Here is a 19906-nt window from a genome sequence, read left to right on the forward strand (position 1 = left end):
TGTTCCGCCTGCAGGGGGTCCAGGGAGGGCAAGGTGACAGAGTCCAAGTATGCGGCCACGGCCGGCTCGTCCGGCGGCTTCCCAGTGTAAAGGTCCTCATAAAATCCACGGAAAACGGCCGCGATGCGGGCATCCTCCGTCTCCGTGGACCCCATAGGGCTAGAGATCGCCTTCACTAATTGACTCTGGCATGCTACCCGGAGTCTATTGGCCAGCAACTTGCCGCAGCGGTCACCCCCAGTGTAGAAGGTGTGGCGCAGCCGGAGTGCAGCATACTCCGCCCGGTCCAAGTCCAGAGCCGCTAGGGCCTTCCTTGCTCCTTTAAGCCGTCGCCATATTCTAGGGGCCCCCGTTCTACGATGGATCTGTTCAAGCTCGCGGACCGTATCGGTGAGCTCCTCCCTTTTTGCCTGTCTCTTTATTTTCAGCCGAGGAGATCGCTAGGTATTCTCCCCTGAGAACCGCCTTCAGAGCTGCCCACTGTGTAGCCCGGGCGGTGTCCGAGTTATCATTGTATGTCAGGTATTCCCGGATAGCGTCCTCAATACGATCCACTACCACCTTACTGTGCAGCAGTGTGTCCCGCAGGCGCCACGTCCGAGGGGGGAGAACCACTGGGGGTAAACTCAACGTAGCGTCTACCGGGGCGTGATCCGAAAGGGACAGCACCCCTATGTCCGATCCCGAAACCAGCGCCTGCACAGGGGACGTGACCAACAAGTGGTCCAGCCTAGCATACGTCTTATGCGCATCGGAGTAGTACGAGTAGTCCCTATCCGTGGGGTGCAAATGGCGCCAGAGGTCGAGAAGCCCCATCTCCGCCAGCCATGCTTTACCGTCGGCCGAGATCTCCCCGACCTGCGGGTAACGCTGTGCCGACCGGTCGATAGCCGAATCAAAGACCATGTTAAAATCCCCCCCAATGATAACATACCTATCCTGTGAGGCAGTGATATCTTCGACCGCCGTTCGCAGGAAGCGTTCCTGCCGGTCGTTAGGGCTATATAGGGACCCGATGGTAAACATGAGACCCCCAATTCTAAACCGATACGCCAGCAGCCTACCTTTTTGTTCCGCAAGTTTGTGGAGGACCTCCCCCTTAAAGTGACTAGATACCAGAATTGCCACCCCTGCTGTCTTAGAGGAACTAGACGAAAAGAACTGTGACAGGAACTTACGGGAGCGCAATCTATGTGTATCCTGTGGCAGCAAGTGCGTCTCCTGCAGGAGGCAAATGTCAGCGTGTGTATTCTCAAGGAGGGAGAGGACCGCCCGCCGTTTGACAGGGTTGTTCAGACCCCGAACGTTCAGGGTGACTACTTTATAAGAAGTAGGAGGCATAGAAAGAGGAAAGGCAGCAAGCAAGAGGGATCCCACCCGCAGGGGCGGAGCGCAAAGGTGCCCACAACGGTGACAAAAGCAGCAAAGCTGAAAGGGAAATGCAAGTGGGCAAGCAACTTCCTGGCGCAAGCAAACTAAATCGCGTGACCATCTTCAGAAATCTCAACATTTGCACTGTGCACTGGACGACCCCCCTTCCCCATCCCAACTCCCGGATCCCCCCCCCCTTCCCCCGGAACATCCCCTGAACCATCCAACTCCCCGGTTCCCCTCCCCACTCCCCCTCCCCGGTCCCCAAACGGTCCCAAAGAACCCATTGTCCCAGCCCGGTCCTCGACGGACAAGTCTGTGGAAAAACACAAAAGTGGACGTCCAGCCACTACGCATCAACCCGCCTCCCCCCCCCCCCCCCCAGGACCCCCAAACCTGCATTACACCAGAAGCGTTGGCGATCTCCCCCCGGAGTACATCTTATGCAGTCAGCGCCACATCTCCAGACGCCGTGTCCCTGGCCACTCCTCTCACAGCGTCGTCCATCTCAGCTCGAATGGTAGGTGAGTCCGGCCGGACAGAAGAGGTAGAGGAGCGGCGCCTAGGGACCGCCTGCCAACCGTCTCTGGTGACGCGCCAGCGATTCGGAGTCGGAGCTTCCTCGTCCGTCGCGGTGATGCCCAGGACACTACAAGTGTCCTGGAGAGAGCGTAGCTGATGCAAGGTCCCGTTCCAGCGAAAGATGATGCGGAAAGGATGTCCCCACGAGTAGCGAGTGTCATGTTCCCTCAGAAAGTCAATCTTAAAGGCCCGGCGTTTCTGAAGGGTGACCGTCGACAAATCCTGGAAGAGGGTTTCAATCGCGCTTCTCAGAGGATTCTTTCCTTTAGAGGGTAGTCTGGTAAGAATGCTAGGATATCCGGGGGGGGGAGCAGAAGATCGGCGCCGGAGGCCAACTCTATGAGCCCTATCTATTCGAACTGGAAAGTCGGCCGACTCCCCCAGGACCTCCCTGAATAAGTCTCTCAAGAAGCCGGTCACGTCCTCCTCCTCCGCTCCGGAAGGAACTCCCCGGACACGAATGTTGTTTCTCCGGGACCGGTTCTCAAGGTCCTCGGCATGGGCTTGGAGGTCAAGTTGCTGGTCCCGTAGCCTCACCACTTCCTGCTGCAGCTGTGAGATCTCTTCATCCCGGGCATGACCGGCTTCCTCCATCGTGGCCACCCTCTCGCCCAGCCCGTCCACCTCTCGTCGCACCTCTCGCACTTCACCAGCCACCTCCTATTTTAGCGTCTGAAAGTCTTCCCGCAGGGAGCTAAAAAGGGATTCCAGGAAAGATCTGGTGACTGGGGGTTCCCCACCGTGCGCTCCCTGGGAGCCCCCCTGGGGGCTCGAAGATTGCTGCCCTCGATCCTGCCTCGCAGCGGTTCTGTTTAGCATATCCGGTAGGGTCCGATCCCCTTTCTTGGGCCCCCTGTTGCCGGCCATCCCGCCTGCACTGGCACGTTTCCGAGCCACTTAAGGCGTCGCCACTCCGACCCCGTCGCTTCTCTCGTCTCCTGGGGGCCACAAGCAGTCCGTTGCTGGTTCTCAAGGCACACCGCACCCCAGCCACATGCACCTCGCTCCGTCCACTCCCTCTTATAGTCGGATAACGCCGACCTGTTCGCAATCCCGGGGTTGAGCCAGTGTCTGGCACGATCAGGTGAGGGGCACCACACAGTCACTCCGTCTGTTCAGGAGCCATCTGGGCGTCCGGGGGCCCGGCGTGCCGCACCGTCCTCTCCTCGGGCCGGCCCAAACACCGGGGGCCCACCGAACCCGAAGACCAGGTACTCAGTGCCGACCCTCAAGCCCCCAGGGTCAAGCAGCCACAGACGCACAGAACAGGCAGCCGTCCTCCTCACCTAGCAGCAGTCTTGTAGAGGGGCAGCTTACTCCACCTTGTCCCTTCACAACGTCACCCCTTCCTCACTGGGGACCGCCAGGCAGACCCAACGACCGCCAAATCGCCAGAGGCCTCTTCCCCCGATGTGCCGACTCTGCATCCAGGGTGAGTCCAGAAGCCTGGGGGCGAGGGCTGCCAATGTCCCCCCGTGGCGTCGCAGCGGCTCTCAAAGGGGGCCTGTTTCTATGCACTGTCCCCGGCCGCGCCTTCCACACCCCGCGGTCTGTCCCTCCTGACTGGCGCCGGAGCGGCTGCTATGGGCCTCTGCAGCCTCCAAAGGCGGGACGTGTCTCCAGCCAGCAATCCCCGGGGTCCTCTCAGCAGGTCCCGGAGCTCAGGCGCAGCTCCTTGCCTTGCCCGGCTTCTCCTCCCCTCTAGCTGCTCTCCCAGGAGGTCCCTGCGCCACCGCCCGGGTGCCCGTGTAGGTCCGCCTCTCCTCGACGTCGGGGCCTGTGCGCTCCGGGGCTCAAGCGCCGCCCGGGACCCCTCCAACCGGGGCCACCGTCGTGGGCTCCAGATCTACGCCTCCGCCCGGAGCACTGACCTGTGTCGGGGGAGCGCCTCCGTCGGGTTTCCTACCCGCAGCACGGGCCTCGCGTCCCTCACCAGCCCCGGCCAGAGCCGCGTCCTCGGGTTGCCGCCAGACCGGCCTCCAGGGGGGGGAGAGGCGAGCGCTCCCCGGTCGCGGCGCGACTCTCCTCCGGACTCCAGCGATCAGCGCTGCGGGCTATCTGCTTCAGCCCCGGCCCGCTCCGCACCGGTCCCGCAGGACCCTCGTCTCCACACCGCCTCTCGGTGCGCCTCGGTTCCCGGTCCGCACCTCTGCTCAGGTCCGGGGCGCCACTGCCCAGACACTCAGACCTCCGGCCTCGGTGAAACCGCACACAGCGGAGTCCGGTCGCGGCCGTCCGCAACTCGGCAGCCCCCTCCGCTCTTCCCGCTCCACCAAGCGATTCCGGGGGGAGAATTAGCTCAAGTAAAGGCTTGGGGCCTGGATGGGTACGGAAGCTCGGGAGAACACGTCCTCCTACTCCACCATCTTGGCCACGCCCCTGTGACTTTTTTTTAAAATAACTGGAGTGCGGCGCAGAGATGTTGTTCTTCATTTATTCTGTTTCATTAAGGGTAGATGACTGCATTATAAAAGAAGTAATTATTTTTGTTATTGTGCAGGTTTCCCCTCTCTCATCCCTGTGTAACCCTGTTGCCTGACAGTTGCATATAGTCCTCCGTTGCTTCCTGCAGGTTTATTTCCTGACCTCTGAGTTCTGCCCGATAACGCTGCTGCCTTTGGCTGGGGTTAATACACACCAGGAACAATGCCCTTGTATAGGTTCCATGCAGATGCCAAATGTGTATGACAATTATTCTGCCTAACCAAGTAAAAGAACATCATGAATGAATGCATAAGTGGACTTTCCTCCTTGCATGTAGCCTCCTGCCTCGCGTGGAATGGGTGCTTCCTCTTCTCTTCCTGGCAGCCTCTGGGACAGACTCCCATCCCTGCACTGCTCTCATAGGAGAGCAGTGTGGAGATTGGCCTGAGCGGGCTGAAAAGATGCTCCGGTCAGGGAGTCTGTGGGGTTGAGCAGCTGGGCTGGAGAAACCGAAGTGTGCATGTGTGTTTTGGTCGGCCTAAGATAGCTGGCCAAAACACATATGCTTATTTAGCACTTCTCTTCCCCCTCCCATGCCTCGCCCCGCCCCACCCTACATCGCTGCCTCACAGCCGCCAATGAAAAATAAAACGATGCTACAACATAGTTTTATTTTTCATTTGCTGGCTCTGAGCCAAGCAGTGGGGCGACGCTCCTCCACCATTGCGTAATAGCGGCCGCTGGTTGTTGCACAGGTTGTTTGACACTCTATAGGGCAAAGAAATGGTTAGGTTTATAATTTTATGTGTGTTTTTGAAGCAGACTGTTTGTGTCGGATGCAAACAAGGTGATTTACACGTGGCTGTAGCATTCAAATACAGAAATGATGTGCTTTGTTTTGTTGTTTGTAATGAAGGGAAGCTTCAAGAACCAGGTGGAGGTGATCCATAGTACATTTGAGCTTCTGAAGAAGTTTCTGAACAAGGAAGAGCAACAACTTCTGAGCAAACTGGAAAACGAACATAAAGAAAATATGAAGAACATTCAAGAGAAACTGAGTGACCTGGAGAAGCAGCAATCCACCCACCGGGACCTGATCACAGAGATCGAGGGAAAGTGTCAGCAGCAGGATGTGGAGCTACTGAAGGTGAGAATTAAACATCAAAAGAAGTAGAAGAGTAGAGTTAATCTGAGGGAGGAAATGTCAGAAGCAGGATCTAAAGCGACTAAAGGTGAGGGTTAAATGTCTGTGGAACTAGAGGGAGGAAACAGCAATAAGTGGATCCAATGAAATATTTTATTAAAATGTCATTTTTTTTTTTCATGCACTTTTCAGCATTGCTTGAGATTCTCGTAAAATTGCACTGGGAGGGACGAAAACCAGTACCTCTCTCGGGCAAAGAAGTGGGAAATCATCTGGAGTTGATTTGCTTTCCGATGCCTTCTTTCCAGCCTAAGTTTACTCTACATGGGACTAGTAGGTGCTAAAAACTGCGCTCCCTGTTAAAAGTTGACTCTCAATTGCTAGCGGGCGAGATCTACTTGAGGCCTGTCTACTATAGACGATGTTAAATTAAATAAACCTGTAAAAAAGTTGATTTGGAACATTATGTAAGTCATTGTTGGAACACAGATTTATGGATCCTTTATGTAGGACTGCTTGGTAGCTGCTCGCTGGGGATTTCAAAACTTCCACCCGCCCACCCAATAACCAATTCATCCATATGGATAAGCCACCCGAAGCGCGCCCTGTACTCGATGGGACAGCCGGTATGTAAAAGCACGAGAAACTCTTGAAGTTCATATGGGCGGTTTCCCATGTTTCTTGCTAAAGCAAGATGTCATAAGCCTTTATAAACAGTTGTTAATCTGCGAGTGTTATTTTAAAGCAAAGCCCTGCTATGTTAGCCCCTTCCATGCTCATGACGAGCTCAGCTCGTCATGCAGTACAGTGCTCCTGTGCTCATGACGAGCTGAGCTAGTCATGACCACACCCGTTTTTATTGCTGTCCAGCACAGCAGGGGAATCGCTCTAGCAGCGATGTGGTTAAAAGGTTTATCTAAGATAGTTTCTCCATTGGGGGATCTCTTGCGAATTCCAACGTCGGGGTCCCCACTGTTGTAATGTGAGCTGTCACAGCTTTTAGCTTCAACGTGATGCCAGGCGAACCCACTTTAGCTATACTAACCTCCTTGTACAACCCTCTGGTTATTTGTCAGACAACTGTGTATTCCACAATAACTGCGTACCTGTTATATAACATATTCTGGTGTGACTTGGGTTCTTGAAAGTTCCGTTGTGGTACCACTATCACATCTGGTGGCTTATAAGAGTAACCCAATGGAAGGGTAACAATATGTTCGAGGCATATGAGCTGCAGATACTACACTATGCATTAGATCGCCACCTGGTGTTGGGGTCGGATGATTGCATGTTGTTGTCGTCTTGGAAGAAGTCTTTTGTAGTCAGGAGATAGGAGACTCCTCCCTTGGACGATAGTGCGCATGGGCATCGGCTCCATCCTTAGATTGGTTTTTTTCCGCCACTAGGTTCGGATGAAAGTTTTCCGCTCCGGCTAGAAATCAACTTTTCAAGCACTTCGAAGATGCCCCGGGTATGGAGCAAAGTTTCCACGCAGTGACCACCACGAGCTCTGCAACCTGTGCTTATCGCCAGAACACGACGAATCCAGCTGTACAGCCTGCGCGTCCTTTCGATCCAAGAAAACCATCAGAGATCGGAGGGCCCGTCGACATGACATGCAGAGATCAGCTCCGGAACCGGTGGATATCTTCGACAAGGAGGTTCCGCTCGTTCCCGAAGAGGATTCAGATGATTTCCAGATCGTATTAGAGGCAGACAACTCAGATGACTCCATACCATCGGGTGAACGCGTGAGTATTACTGCCCCTGCACCACACACAGCACCCAGATCATAGGCAAACACCCCGCCTCCGGGGGCCCAGTCGCGACCGAAAAACGACTTTGACAGCCCCGCCATCAAGCCCGGCTCCGAGGAAACTAACTAATCCTTCCGGTACCTCGGTACCAAGCAAGCCGCATGTGCCGATCCCACCAGCTCCCTCTGAACCGAAAGAAGTCTCGGTTCCGAAACCATCGGCTTCTAAAGACAAGGGTACGAAGCCAGCGTCCAACGCCTCCAAGCCGACGAGACCAGCTTCCATTCCGAAGACATCGTCTTCGGTGCCGAAACCGACAAGGCCCGATTCCGACATGTCCAAGACCTCGAAACAGCCTACGACACCGAAAACAACACCCTCAGTGTCGAAAACTATGCCAAAGGACACTGTAACAACTCCTAATGCTAAAGACAAACCGCAACCTCGCCTGGTACCGAAAAAATCTGCGCCGACAAAGGTTTGTCAAGCAGAAGAACTTTTCCAGCCAGATCCCCTGCAAAAAAAATCTACATCGACCCCAAGTCAGGTCAGGTGTCCACCACACCACATAAGAAAAGGAAGGCAGATGAAACATCCACTCCTGTGGTTCCTGCCAAGAAGAAGGACTCTGCCACATCCCCTATGCACCCTTCTTCACCTATACTTCCTTCTCCATCTCCTGCTCCTCTTAAAAATTCACTACAGATTTCTCCTTCACATTCTCCTCTTTTGTCACCACACCCACCTCAAAATGATGATGAGTATAGTTTAGGAGGAGGGATAGACCCAGATGGGCCTTTCCCATACCCTACAGGTGACCCAGTCTGGGAGTACCCAAACCCACAAGATATACCAGACATTCCTGACCCACAGTCATACCCATCAAAGCCTTCTCCCCCAGAAGATAACATTGGATTTGGACACCTATGAAACAGAGCTGCCATTTACCACGGGGTCACTATGCACTTTGACGAGGCAGAGGAAGATTTCCTCTTGGATACATTTGAACAATCACATAGATCTGTTCAAATTCTTCTTATGATTAATGGAGTACTCAAACATGCTCCAGACATTTTTAAAAATCCTGTACGTACTAGGATTTTAAACCCTAGGATTGAGAAATATAGGCCTGCATCTGCAGATCCAGCCTGTATTAAAGGGCAACTACCATTAGATTCCCTAGTCGTCTCCAATGCTAGGAATAGAGCAAACTCACAAACTTCAGGTAAGGCACCGCCACCTGATAAAGAATCCAAGGTCATAGATGCCTCAGGCAAAAGAATAGCCGCACAAGCTACCAACATATGGCGTATAGCTAATACACAAACCCTCCTTTCCCGTTATGATAGGGCTCATTATAATCAGTTAGAGAAACTACTAGACCATCTACCTGACCAATATAAGGCACAAGCAAATGATCTTATACAGGAAGGCAAACTCATTTCTAATGCCTCAATTAAGTGCGCACTAGACGTTGCCGATACTGCATCTAGAGCTGTAAATACTATTGTAGTACTTAGAAGACATGCGTGGCTACGCATTTCAGGATTTAAACAAGAAGCCCAAACTATCATTTTAAATCAACCATTTAATCAAAACCAGTTGATTGGACCAGAGGTTGACACAGCACTAGAGAAAATGAAGAAGGATACAGACACTGCCAAATCTATGGGAGCTTTACAGTACATACAAACTAGAGGTTCCTTTTGTCGCTCCTTCTATAGAGGGGGCTCCAAACAAACCGGTGCAGAAAACACAACATCCTCAAATCCAACACACAAACATCCTCTAACAAGGGATATTTTAGAGGAGGATATAGAGGGAATAACACCAAGGGAAGAGGTCGGGGTAACCACAGTAATCGAACCTCTTCTGCCACAAAACAGTGACTTCCCTCTGCTCCCCCAACAGCATTCCACTCCTGTGGGGGGCAGACTAAACCAATTCCTGCCTGTCTGAATCTCCATTACAAAAGACAAGTGGGTACGACAGATTATCCAGTATGGCTACTACCTGGAACTTGCAGCAACCCCTCCCCACATACCACCCAGGCAGCGTCCAATGTCTACAGAACTCCCTACTCTGCTCAAACAAGAAGTTCTGTCACTTCTACAAAAGGACGCAATACAATTAGTTCCTTTACAAGAACAAGGAACAGGGGTTTACTCGCTGTATTTTCTAATTCCCAAGAAAGGACGGGAAACTAAGACCGATACTCTACCTCAGGCCCCTCAATCATTGCATACAATCAGATCATTTTCATATGATCACTTTACAACAAGTGCTCCCACTGCTGCAACAAGGCGATTTCCTTACAACACTAGACCTAAAGGACGCCTACTTCCACATTCCTATACATCTTGCTCACAGAAAGTATCTTAGGTTTGTACTGGAAGGACAACATTATCAGTTCAATGTCCTTCCATTCGGAGTGACAACGGCACCACGAGTATTCACAAAGTGCCTAGCAGTAGTAGCAGCACACCTCAGAAGACAACAAATACATGTCTTCCTTTATCTAGACGACTGGCTCATAAAAGCCAAGTCATTCAATCAGTGTGTCCAACACACTCATCAGACAATTCAAACATTACACGACTTAGGGTTCACAATAAACTACACCAAGTCGCACCTCCAGCCCTCTCACATACATCAGTATCTAGCGGCTACAATAAATACATCTACAGCTCTAGCGTATCCCAGTCCAGCAAGGATACAGAGCATTCAAGCCTTAGTCACAATCTTTCAACAGCAACAATCTCTGCAAGCCAGAATGTTCATGAGACTAATAGGCATGATGGCATCTTGCATCTTCATAGTACCATATGCAAGACTGCAGATGCGCCCATTACAAAAATGTCTAGCACAGCAATGGAACAAGGCACAAGTGCAACTAACAGACCTGGTGTTGGTAGACAGCCGCACACTTCACTCTCTGCAGTGGTGGAACACCAAAAACTTGACAAAGGGGCGGCCGTTCCTCGAGCCTGTTCCACAGCTAGTGCTTACAGCAGACGCATCCCTCACAGGATGGGGAGCTCATCTCTTACACCATACAACTCGAGGACAATTGAACAGTCAACAACGATTGTTCCATATCATTCATCTAGAGCTGCTAGCAATATTCTTAGCACTCAAAACATTACAAGTACAAGTACAGAACAAAGCTGTCTTGATCCGGACGGACAACATGACCGCCATGTATTACATACAAAAACAGGGGGGGACACACTCTCTACAACTGTCCCAACTCGCACAGAGCATTTGGAGATGGGCCATTCCACAAAACATATATCTGTTAGCAGAGCACCTTCCAGGAGTTCACAATCAGATAGCAGATCTGTTGAGTTGGCAGACACAACAAATTCACAAATGGGAACCACATCCGCAGGTTCTTCAACCATTTTTTCAGCAGTGTAGTCATCCAGACAGATTTGTTCGCCACACACAAAACGCAAAATGCATAACCTTCGCCGCCAGGTTTCCACACCCGCTGTCCAAGGGCAATGCGATATGGATGAACTGGTCAGGCAGATTTACGTACGCTTTTCCCCACATACCACTAATACCATTGGTAGTACGCAAGCTCAGACAACAGTCTCTAAAACTGATCCTGGTAGCTCCCACATGGGCACGCCAACCGTGGTTCACCACACCACTAGAACTTTCTCTAGTTCCACACCAAAAGCTACAACTGACTCCATCCCTGCTCACCCAGAACCATGGAGACATCCAGACCCAAATCAACTGAATTTGGCGATCTGGCTCCTGAAATCTTAGAGTTTGGTTATCTTAACCTACCACCAGACTGTATGAACATCATTAAAGAGGCCAGGAGACCTACTACCAGAGCTTGTTATGCTGCTAAATGGAAAAGATTTGCCATTTACTGCAATAATAATCAAATTGATCCCCTGGATGCTTCTATCCAAAATATCATTTGCTACCTTTTTACATTTACAAAGGTCTAACTTGGCATACTCATCCATACGCCTGCACCTTGCAGCAATTGCGGCATACTTACAGAACAGACAACATTTGTCTCTTTTTAGAGTACCTGCAATTAAAGCATTTATGGAAGGATTAAAAAGAATCATTCCACCCAGGTTACCACCTTCTCCAGTGTGGAACCTCAACGTGGTTCTTAAAAGGCTCATGGGACCCCCTTTTGAACCTCTACACAAATGTGAACTGCAATTCCTCACATGGAAAACGACTTACCTTATAGCTATCACCTCTCTTAGAAGAGTAAGTGAGATACAGGCCTTCACTATACAAGAACTTTTCTTACAACTACATCGTAACAAAGTTGTTCTAAGAACGAATCCTAAATTCCTTCTAAAAGTAATTACTCCTTTTCATTTAAATCAATCTGTAGATTTACCAGTGTTTTTCCAAAACACGGACTCTGTAGCAGAAAGAGCTCTACACACTCTAGACGTTAAAAGAGCTCTTCTCTACTATATAGATAGGACTAAATCTTTTCAGAAGACAAAACAATTATTTGTATCTTTCTCTCCACCTCATAAAGGCAACCCCATCTCTAAGGGTGAAATTGCAAGGTGGATTGTAAAATGTATACAAGTCTGCTATCAAAAAGCAAAATGTACATTAACAGTTCCTCCTAGAGCACACTCCATACGCAAGCTAGAAGCCTCCATGGCTGTCTTAGGGAACATCCCCTTAGGTGACATATGCAAGGCAGCAACATGGTCTACAACACATACCTTCACTAAACACTACTGTGTTGATGAGCAAGCTGCAGTAGGCCAAGCTGTTCTTAAAACTCTTTTTCAAACAACTGCAACAGATACAGGTGACCACCGCTAGGGGAGACACTGCTGCACAATCGTTGCATAGTGTAGTATCAGCAGCTCATATGCCTCAAACGGAAAATGCTACTTACCAGTATGCATCTGTTCTTGGCATGTAGAGCTGCAGATCACTACACGCCCTCCCGCCTCCCCGGGACTTGTATCTGTTCCAGTTTTTATCTTACTTAGATGCACACACATGGACATCTTCCAAGACGACAACAACATGCAATCATCCGAGCCCAACACCAGGTGGCGATCTAATGCATAGTGTAGTGATCTGCAGCTCTACATGCCAAGAACAGATGCATACTGGTAAGTAGCATTTTCCTAATTTCCATGCCCCATCGCAGTTCGTTCAGACCCAGGAGTTTCCTTACACTGTGTGGGTTTCTAAAATTGACAACAGTACAATCCCCAGCTATCTTTTTCGGAGAGGTGCCAATCTATCCTACCCTCCGACCCATAATGATCTTGTGACTCTTAGCAATGTCAAAATTCTTGTATAGGTTGCATAAGCGGATGACCTTGTTATGCAACTCATGCCACGATTTTTCCTGATTATATTGTAGTAGTGGTAAGACTGCCATTATCAGAACATACGTACATGCCGCTGGTGGCATTGGTATGCCCAGACGTGGGTCCTGTGCTCTCCATGCCACTGGAATCAAGCTATCCTGGCTGATGAGGGGTGAAAACCCGAAACTGGGTCTAGGATGCTTGTTCCCAGTCCAGGGAGGACCTGGCCTGACATTGCGCCCGGACTGTTCCCATTGGGCACAGGGTCAAGAATGATTTGCATATGGCTGGGTTCAAACTGAAATGGCATGGGGATCAAATAAACGTTGGATTTAGGCTCAGATCTCTGTACTGGGGTGAATGTATGACATTGTTCTGCATTCTGTCCATCAATTGTTCTTTTTGCATTTGTCACCCCTTAGTGGGACGGGGATGCCCAGACGTGGGTCCTGAACTCTCCATCAATTGTTCTTTTTGCAGAGATCTAGAAGAGAAGCATGGGATGCCTACAAAAGACTAGCAGTGAAGGGACCACAAGAGGCACCCAGTGAGCTGGAGAACCTCCAGGCTCAAGCCCAATGGGAAGTGCACAGTGAAGCCCACCCCATGGAAAGTCACACCCAAACTCGTAGGCCCACTAAGAAGGTGAGGAACCACAACTCCAGTGTTGAACTCAACAGTAGGCCTGGGAAGGGCATTCAGAACACTGAATGCAGAACCAAAAAAGATGACTGCTTGGGTTTCTACCCTACAGGATCCCCTGGTCAAGTGCCCACTGGGTCTACTGTCTATGTTTTGGGAGGCTAATGTTGTATAGAAACAAAGGGCTAAGTTTGAAGACAGACGCCAACCATCACACAGCATTTAACCTGAAGAAAGACCATAGAGAACGCTGCCAATGCTGGAAATTTCAAATAGCACACCACACCATGAAAGTCTTAGGAAAGGGTGCAGAGGATTCCTTGGCCCACAGGAGCGCTGGACAGAGCAACCCTATTAATAAATCAATGTTACACCAGTCAGCTTTAGGGTGGTCTTCCAGAAAACGTTTTGCCTTCTTCCTCCCATTTTTGCGGATCTCGTTTTTGTTGGTCTTAGTGCACAGTTGCACAGTTAGGTTTATAACAATGCTAACCAGTGCTAAAGTGCTTGTGCTCTCTTCCCTAAATATGGTAAAATTGGCCTACAACCATTGGCACATTTCAGTTGGGAGAAGGTGGGGATGTCGAGTTTGGAGTCTATTTATTTATTTATTTATTTAAACGTATAAGGCGCACAGCTACCCGCAATGGGTTTCCCGGCGCCAAGGGATAGACTGAAGGAGAAAGAACTACAAAGCTTTAAAGTGGAACGGCTAGGAAAGTCTGTTCAGAGAGTAGCTATTGCTGAAAAAACCAAGTTTTTAATCCCTTGCGGAACCTGACAAGATCAGTTTCCAACTTCAGCCTAACAGGTAAGGCATTCCAAGTTTTAGTGGCCAGATGCGAAAAAGAGCGGCCGCCCATCTTCGCCAGCCTAAATCTAGGAATGACAAAGTCTCCTTTACCTGCGGATCTGAGGGTACGGCTACGAATATAGGCATGAATAAGACTTTGAAGATACCTGGGGGCAGAGCCTTGTTTTATCTTAAAAACATAGCATAAAGCCTTAAATTTGATTCTATTTTTAATTTCTAGCCAGTGCAAATCGCGAAGGGCTGGCCATGCGGATGCTTTCCGGGGAACATTGCTTAGCAACCGAGCAGCCGCGTTTTGAACAATCTGGAGTTTTCTCACCGTTGTCAAATCTGCACCAAGATACAGGACATTCCCGAGGTCCAAGCGAGATGTTATCAAGGCCTGGACCACCGTCCTTTGGGTGGTGATCGGAAGCATCCACAACATTTTCTGGAGCCATTTTAGGGTAGCAAAGCAAATGGCAGCCACTTTAACGGCCTGTTGTCGCATCGTGAGTTTCTCATCAATTAAAACTCCGAGATTGCGAAACTGGGCCACAGGCTTGGGAGTAGGACCCATACTCTCGGGCCAATGTTGTGGGCCCCAGAGATCTTTGTCTTTACCCAGGATTACAATCTCGGTCTTGTCACCATTCAGCCTCAGGAAGTTTGCCTTCATCCAACTAGCTACCTGTGACAACCCCAGTTTAAGAGCCGAGTCACTGCTGCCATCCCCTCCAGATAGAGAGAAAATGATTTGTGTGTCATTGGCGTACGAAAATAGAGTTAAGCCAGCTTCTTCCACAATAGTGGCCAGGGGTCTAATATAGATGTTGAAGAGTAATGGACTAAGGATAGACCCCTGGGGCACGCCGTACGCTGATGCACAGATTTTAGATGATGCTTTGGCCGAGAAAACCTGGAAGGTGCGCCCTCTCAAAAAAGAGGCTATCCAGGTTAAGGCAGAACCCCCAACTCCCAAGGACTTGAGGGATGAGAGAAGAATGGAGTGAGACACAGTATCGAAAGCAGCGCTTAAATCCAACAGGATAAGCGCCGATGTCTCCCCACGATCTATACTGTGTCTCAAATTCTCTGTAACCCCCAGAAGAGTGGTCTCGGTGGAGTGATGGGCCCTGAAACCGGATTGTGATGGATGTAGGTAGCCCGAACTCTCCACTAGATGGGATAGTTGGGAGTTAATATGCCTCTCTAAGATTTATCTTATTTATCTAAAGAATTGTATTTTAAAACCCTTGTTAATACTACAGTAGGAAATTTGGAAAGTTTGCCTATTCTTGCCTAAATATCGGGTGCCTGCAGCATTTATCTGGGTCACATCACTAAGTGTAGCTGGCAGTTGGGCTTTGTGTATTCCTCTCAGACAGTGAGACAAGCAGGTAATTGGGGTTAGCAGAATTGGCCATCTCTGCCAGGATGAGTGGGGGAGTGTCACTTACCACATTTGCATATCACAAAGACTCTGCCTCAGCACACTTATGACGTTTTTGACACTAGTCTTTTGTGCCTCCCCCCCCCCCGACAAGCTGGGACCAGGACAGGGAGGAAAGACATTTCCGACACCTCTGTAGGGGACGTCTCTAGAAGCTTCTCCCACTTCTAAGAAGACACCAGCTATAAATGCTCAGACCCACTCTTTAGATCACTTCTGGACCTGTGGAAGACTCGGAAGGACTGTTCTGCTGAAAGAAGGACTGCTCTGCTGCCCTGCTTCCTGAGTGAGAAGGACTGGGCCTGCACCGTGAACCCAGGACCACCGGAGTGTCTCTGAGGGCTAGTTTGCTGGTCTCCTGCTCGGAGTCTCCGGGTCAGAAAATGCTACAAACATCCTGAACCCTGTACCTGGACTCTGCCTGCTAATAGTGCCCCTCTAGTCCAGGCCCTTTGAAAGTTGGGCTGAGGGTGCTCTGCCATCCCAGATGAGAGCCAACGCAGCTCAACTCAAACCCGACATAACCTCGCAGCTTATAGGAACCATCTCAGTGATGCAACATTAATGCAAGCCCTAACACCTTCTCATCAGAACCAATGCAGTGCAACGAAGCCCAGCATCGCAGCCCTCGCAGCTCATCAGAAATGCTGACCTCCCATCGCTCTTCTGAACCGCCGCTTCGTGGTGCAGCGCTTCACACCCAGGACTTTAGGATAATCATCAGCGGGCTTAACTTTTGTCCCTGCATCTGATCTGCATCCCATGGTGGTCAGCCTGAAGTTATGACTGTCCTTGTTGGTAACCATGGTTGGTGCTTTGAGCTTTTAAGCACTATTTTAGCACATCACTGGTTCTACTAGTTGTATTTTAGTAGATTTAGTTCCTGATTAAGAGTTTCAGTATACTCAGACCCATACGTAGGCCCCTGTGTTGCCTGGGTCTGAATTACATGCTGGGAGATATTTAAAGAATCCACTACTTATCGAAAGCATTAAATACCTCAACCTTTGTTACATTTTGGCAGGTCAGACCTGCCAAAAATTTACGGGATAAAAGCATAGAGTGTTTTCTGTATCATACAGATTGTGGTGTGTCAAACACCAAAATCTGCATATTATTCCCCAGAAACACCTGATAAATAAAGTACCTTGTGGAATTGTTATTCATCAGGTACGAAACATAGAACCTAAAACTCATAATCAGGGCCTTTATGCCAAATAGTGTACAACATTTTATTCGGTTTTTCTAACTGTTTGGGGGATTTTCTTGTTGTTTTTTTTTACTTTATTACGGTTTGTGTGCTGCATAAATAATTTGCATATTGCCTCTAAGTTAATCCTGACTGCTTTTGTGCCTATTTACCAGAGTGCTAAGCACAGAGTAATTTGGGTTTTGCTTGTGTTTCACCCTGACAGCCCCAACCCTGCCCCTTTCCTCAAGCCAGGTTGGAGCAGTTGCAGAGGATGCAAACGAGCAAGCCACTGCCCCTTTGGAACCCAGAAAGGCACCGTGATTCTGCTGCTTGGTTGTCGTACCACATGAGCGCTTCAGACATAACCTCCTATTAGAATACTGGCTACACCACGGAAATCTTAGACAAGTTCAGCTTAGTGCTTAGGGCCCAAACAACTGAACAAGTCCCACTGCTGGGAGAACTACATCTGAAGGAAAACCACCACGGCACTTAGCCCTTTAGAAGCCTTGGACCAGTATTCAGCAGCATCCAGTCCACACCATCAGAGCCACAATGATGGCTAGAACCACACACAGGACCGTCTATGCGTAACCACATTTTCAACTTATAAATGGAACAGACCACCAGGGCTCCAGGTCTGAAAGAACCCAGTCCTAGGTCCACTGCAGATCACACACTTCCATGCCTTAGGGGACTCCCATAGCAGCATAAAAACAAATCCCAGGGTTGGAGCCCTGGGTTGCCGCAGCTCCCTGCCCCAGAAGGAAATTACTATTAGCATCCATCTCCTAAGGTGCCCGAAGGAAGCCACCAGCTCACACCACCAGAGATGCTCGGCAGATCTGAGCAGCAGTTGCATAGAGGATAGAGAAAGCTGAGCCATAAAGTGAACTCATTTTCCTGGGCACTGGAGCCCCAGCTCTCGCGAGATCTGACACCAAAAGAACAGTGTTGAAGGGGAGAACTGCCTCCTCACGACCAGCTTAGCTCTTCCATAGCACCCAAAAAACAGGCCACAGAACGTGATCGAGGAAGAGATGGTAACCATAGCATCCAACAGCGACGAAGGACATTCGCAGGAAGAAGAGTCAGTATAGAGGTTCACCTTAGTTTAGAATACTGAGCCTGGCCGTGCCAATTTCCACTGGGGCAGCTCCTATGAGGAAGTGGCCTGTTGTGGGGCTTGTAGAAATGGGCGAAAAGCATTTTCTTTATCTTTGTAGAGATAGGGAGTGTCTGCTCCGTGTTAGTGAGGGGACAAGGAAATGGGTTAAGGAGGTAGTGAATGATCCCAGAAGAAGATTAGAATTTCTGAATTACATTGGAGTGTTACAACCTATCCACCAAAATGATATGCTCTAAAGCACAGTTGTATAGGAGTGGAGGCTGGATGTAACCCTTTCTTGAGTTGGTCTTGCCCGTGAATGTTGATGGTACGAAGGTGTCTCTGAAATGTGTGTTTCTTTGGGTTTTTTCAGACTGAGCAAAATACCTTCTTAATGAGAAGATTTTTTTCTAAATATGATTATTTTTTAATACACACAAAGCATCCGTTTAGAATCTGTAAGCTTTGTGATCACTTATGTTTCAGTAAGAAAAAAAATCGACATTTTGACAATCAATGGAACATGGTTTTCTCTACACACAGACCCCCATGTAGCAGTGTGGACCTATTACAGGGGCACCTGCTCCTTATTTTCCCATCATGTTTTTCTTGGGTCGGGAAATACATGTTAAATGCTACGTTGTTATTTCGAGTGTAGACAAAGGAGTACTCCGTGCGTGACCACCATCTTCACGTTCTTTTTTCCACCATCCGCTTCAAAAGTGCTCGTCTAATAGGACTTAAAAGCAGCTTCAACTTTTGATTAAAAAATACCTAACATCGAAGCGACTTCAAAATCAGGGGGATGTTTTTTCCTAGTTCTGCGAACTACAGGGGATCCTAACCATAGGATAGGTTTTATAGAGTAACTGTTTTTTGTATCTCCTGGGTTTTGTTGCACTTTTTTGTTATGGACAGACTGTGTGAAATGACTTGATGAACAACATTAGCAGATGCACTGCGCTAATCACACCATTGGTGGTAAGATCTTATCCTAGTTCATGGTTACAGCTCCAAGGATGATAGCTGTACTGGGTTGGTACAGGGTGAATAATTCTCCAAATAGGAGAGTGAACAAGCTGTGTAGATGGTTATATTCGTTCTCGCGCCTTCAATCTGCAAAACAGTCATATTGGAGCTCAAAGAATAAAAAAGGTAATATTGCAATGCCTCCCAGTAAGAGACTATAGGAGTCTAACATTTCCTATTCAAAATCTCAGGGACACACCGGTTGTCTCCATCATCCTATTGTGTCATCACTTCACCATTTGGAGGTGGAGATGGCTGCATGTATGAGTCAATTAATCTGTAGCGTAATGTACTCAGTGGCCTGTGTTTCACTGTCGCAAGTACATAAATCATCAGATCTGATCAGCCTTTCATCGCTCTTAGATTGATAAAATGAGTAACATTGAGCTGGGTAACAAAAATCATCTGTCATCCATATAAAAAACACTCTGGCTGCAAGTATGTACTTTACAAGTAGACTGTTGCTTTCTGTTATTTTCTGATCCGTTCAGGTGATGGTGAATATATTACATGGCTACTGATGCTTGCACTCAATCCTAAACTTTCTGCATTTACAATGACCGATCCTCCACACACAAGTTCTAAACATACACAGGGGACTAGTGTGAAATACAGTGGGGGACATAGAGTGGGACCTGTTTTAAATCTTGGGGCAGTGCAAATAGACACCTTAGGTTTTTAGTCAGGATAATACTTTCTTTGAATTCAAGGTTACAGACAATGAGGAAATACTGTACTCCACTCGGTTTATGTCACAGTGATCCAAACGGTTTTGTTCACCTTTATCAAATCCACTAATCAATGTTCATGCTTAAAACATTATTTCTTAAAAATTGTATCTTTTTTGTTAGACTTTCAAACAATTTTATTGAGAAACATCCGAATACATTCCTACATAACTTTCTAAAGTATTTTATTAAAACCTCTCCCTTTTAGTTTTTTACCCCAAATAACAAACTATTCATGATATCCCCATCAACCTCCCCCCCCCCCCCCCCCCCGCACTCACAGGTTATGATTTGTTTATTCATTGGTGTAATATGATATACCGTAGCCGAGTTGCGCTGATTGAAGATGG

General features: G+C 48.8%; 1 protein-coding gene across 4 annotated transcripts in view; it reads left to right on the top strand.

Moving 5' to 3' along the window:
- The window catches only part of LOC144756206 (E3 ubiquitin-protein ligase TRIM39-like), a 230767-nt gene that overhangs the window by 30061 nt on the left and 180800 nt on the right, over positions 1-19906 (top strand). For all 4 annotated transcript variants that reach the window (XM_078645818.1, XM_078645820.1, XM_078645819.1 and 1 more), the window contains exon 3: positions 5294-5524. In XM_078645818.1, the coding sequence (XP_078501944.1) occupies positions 5294-5524 (231 nt within the window). The remainder of the gene's footprint in view (positions 1-5293; positions 5525-19906) is intronic.

The sequence above is a fragment of the Lissotriton helveticus genome, chromosome 5_1 (assembly GCF_964261635.1).
Source record: "Lissotriton helveticus chromosome 5_1, aLisHel1.1, whole genome shotgun sequence".
Lineage (NCBI taxonomy): Eukaryota > Metazoa > Chordata > Amphibia > Caudata > Salamandridae > Lissotriton > Lissotriton helveticus.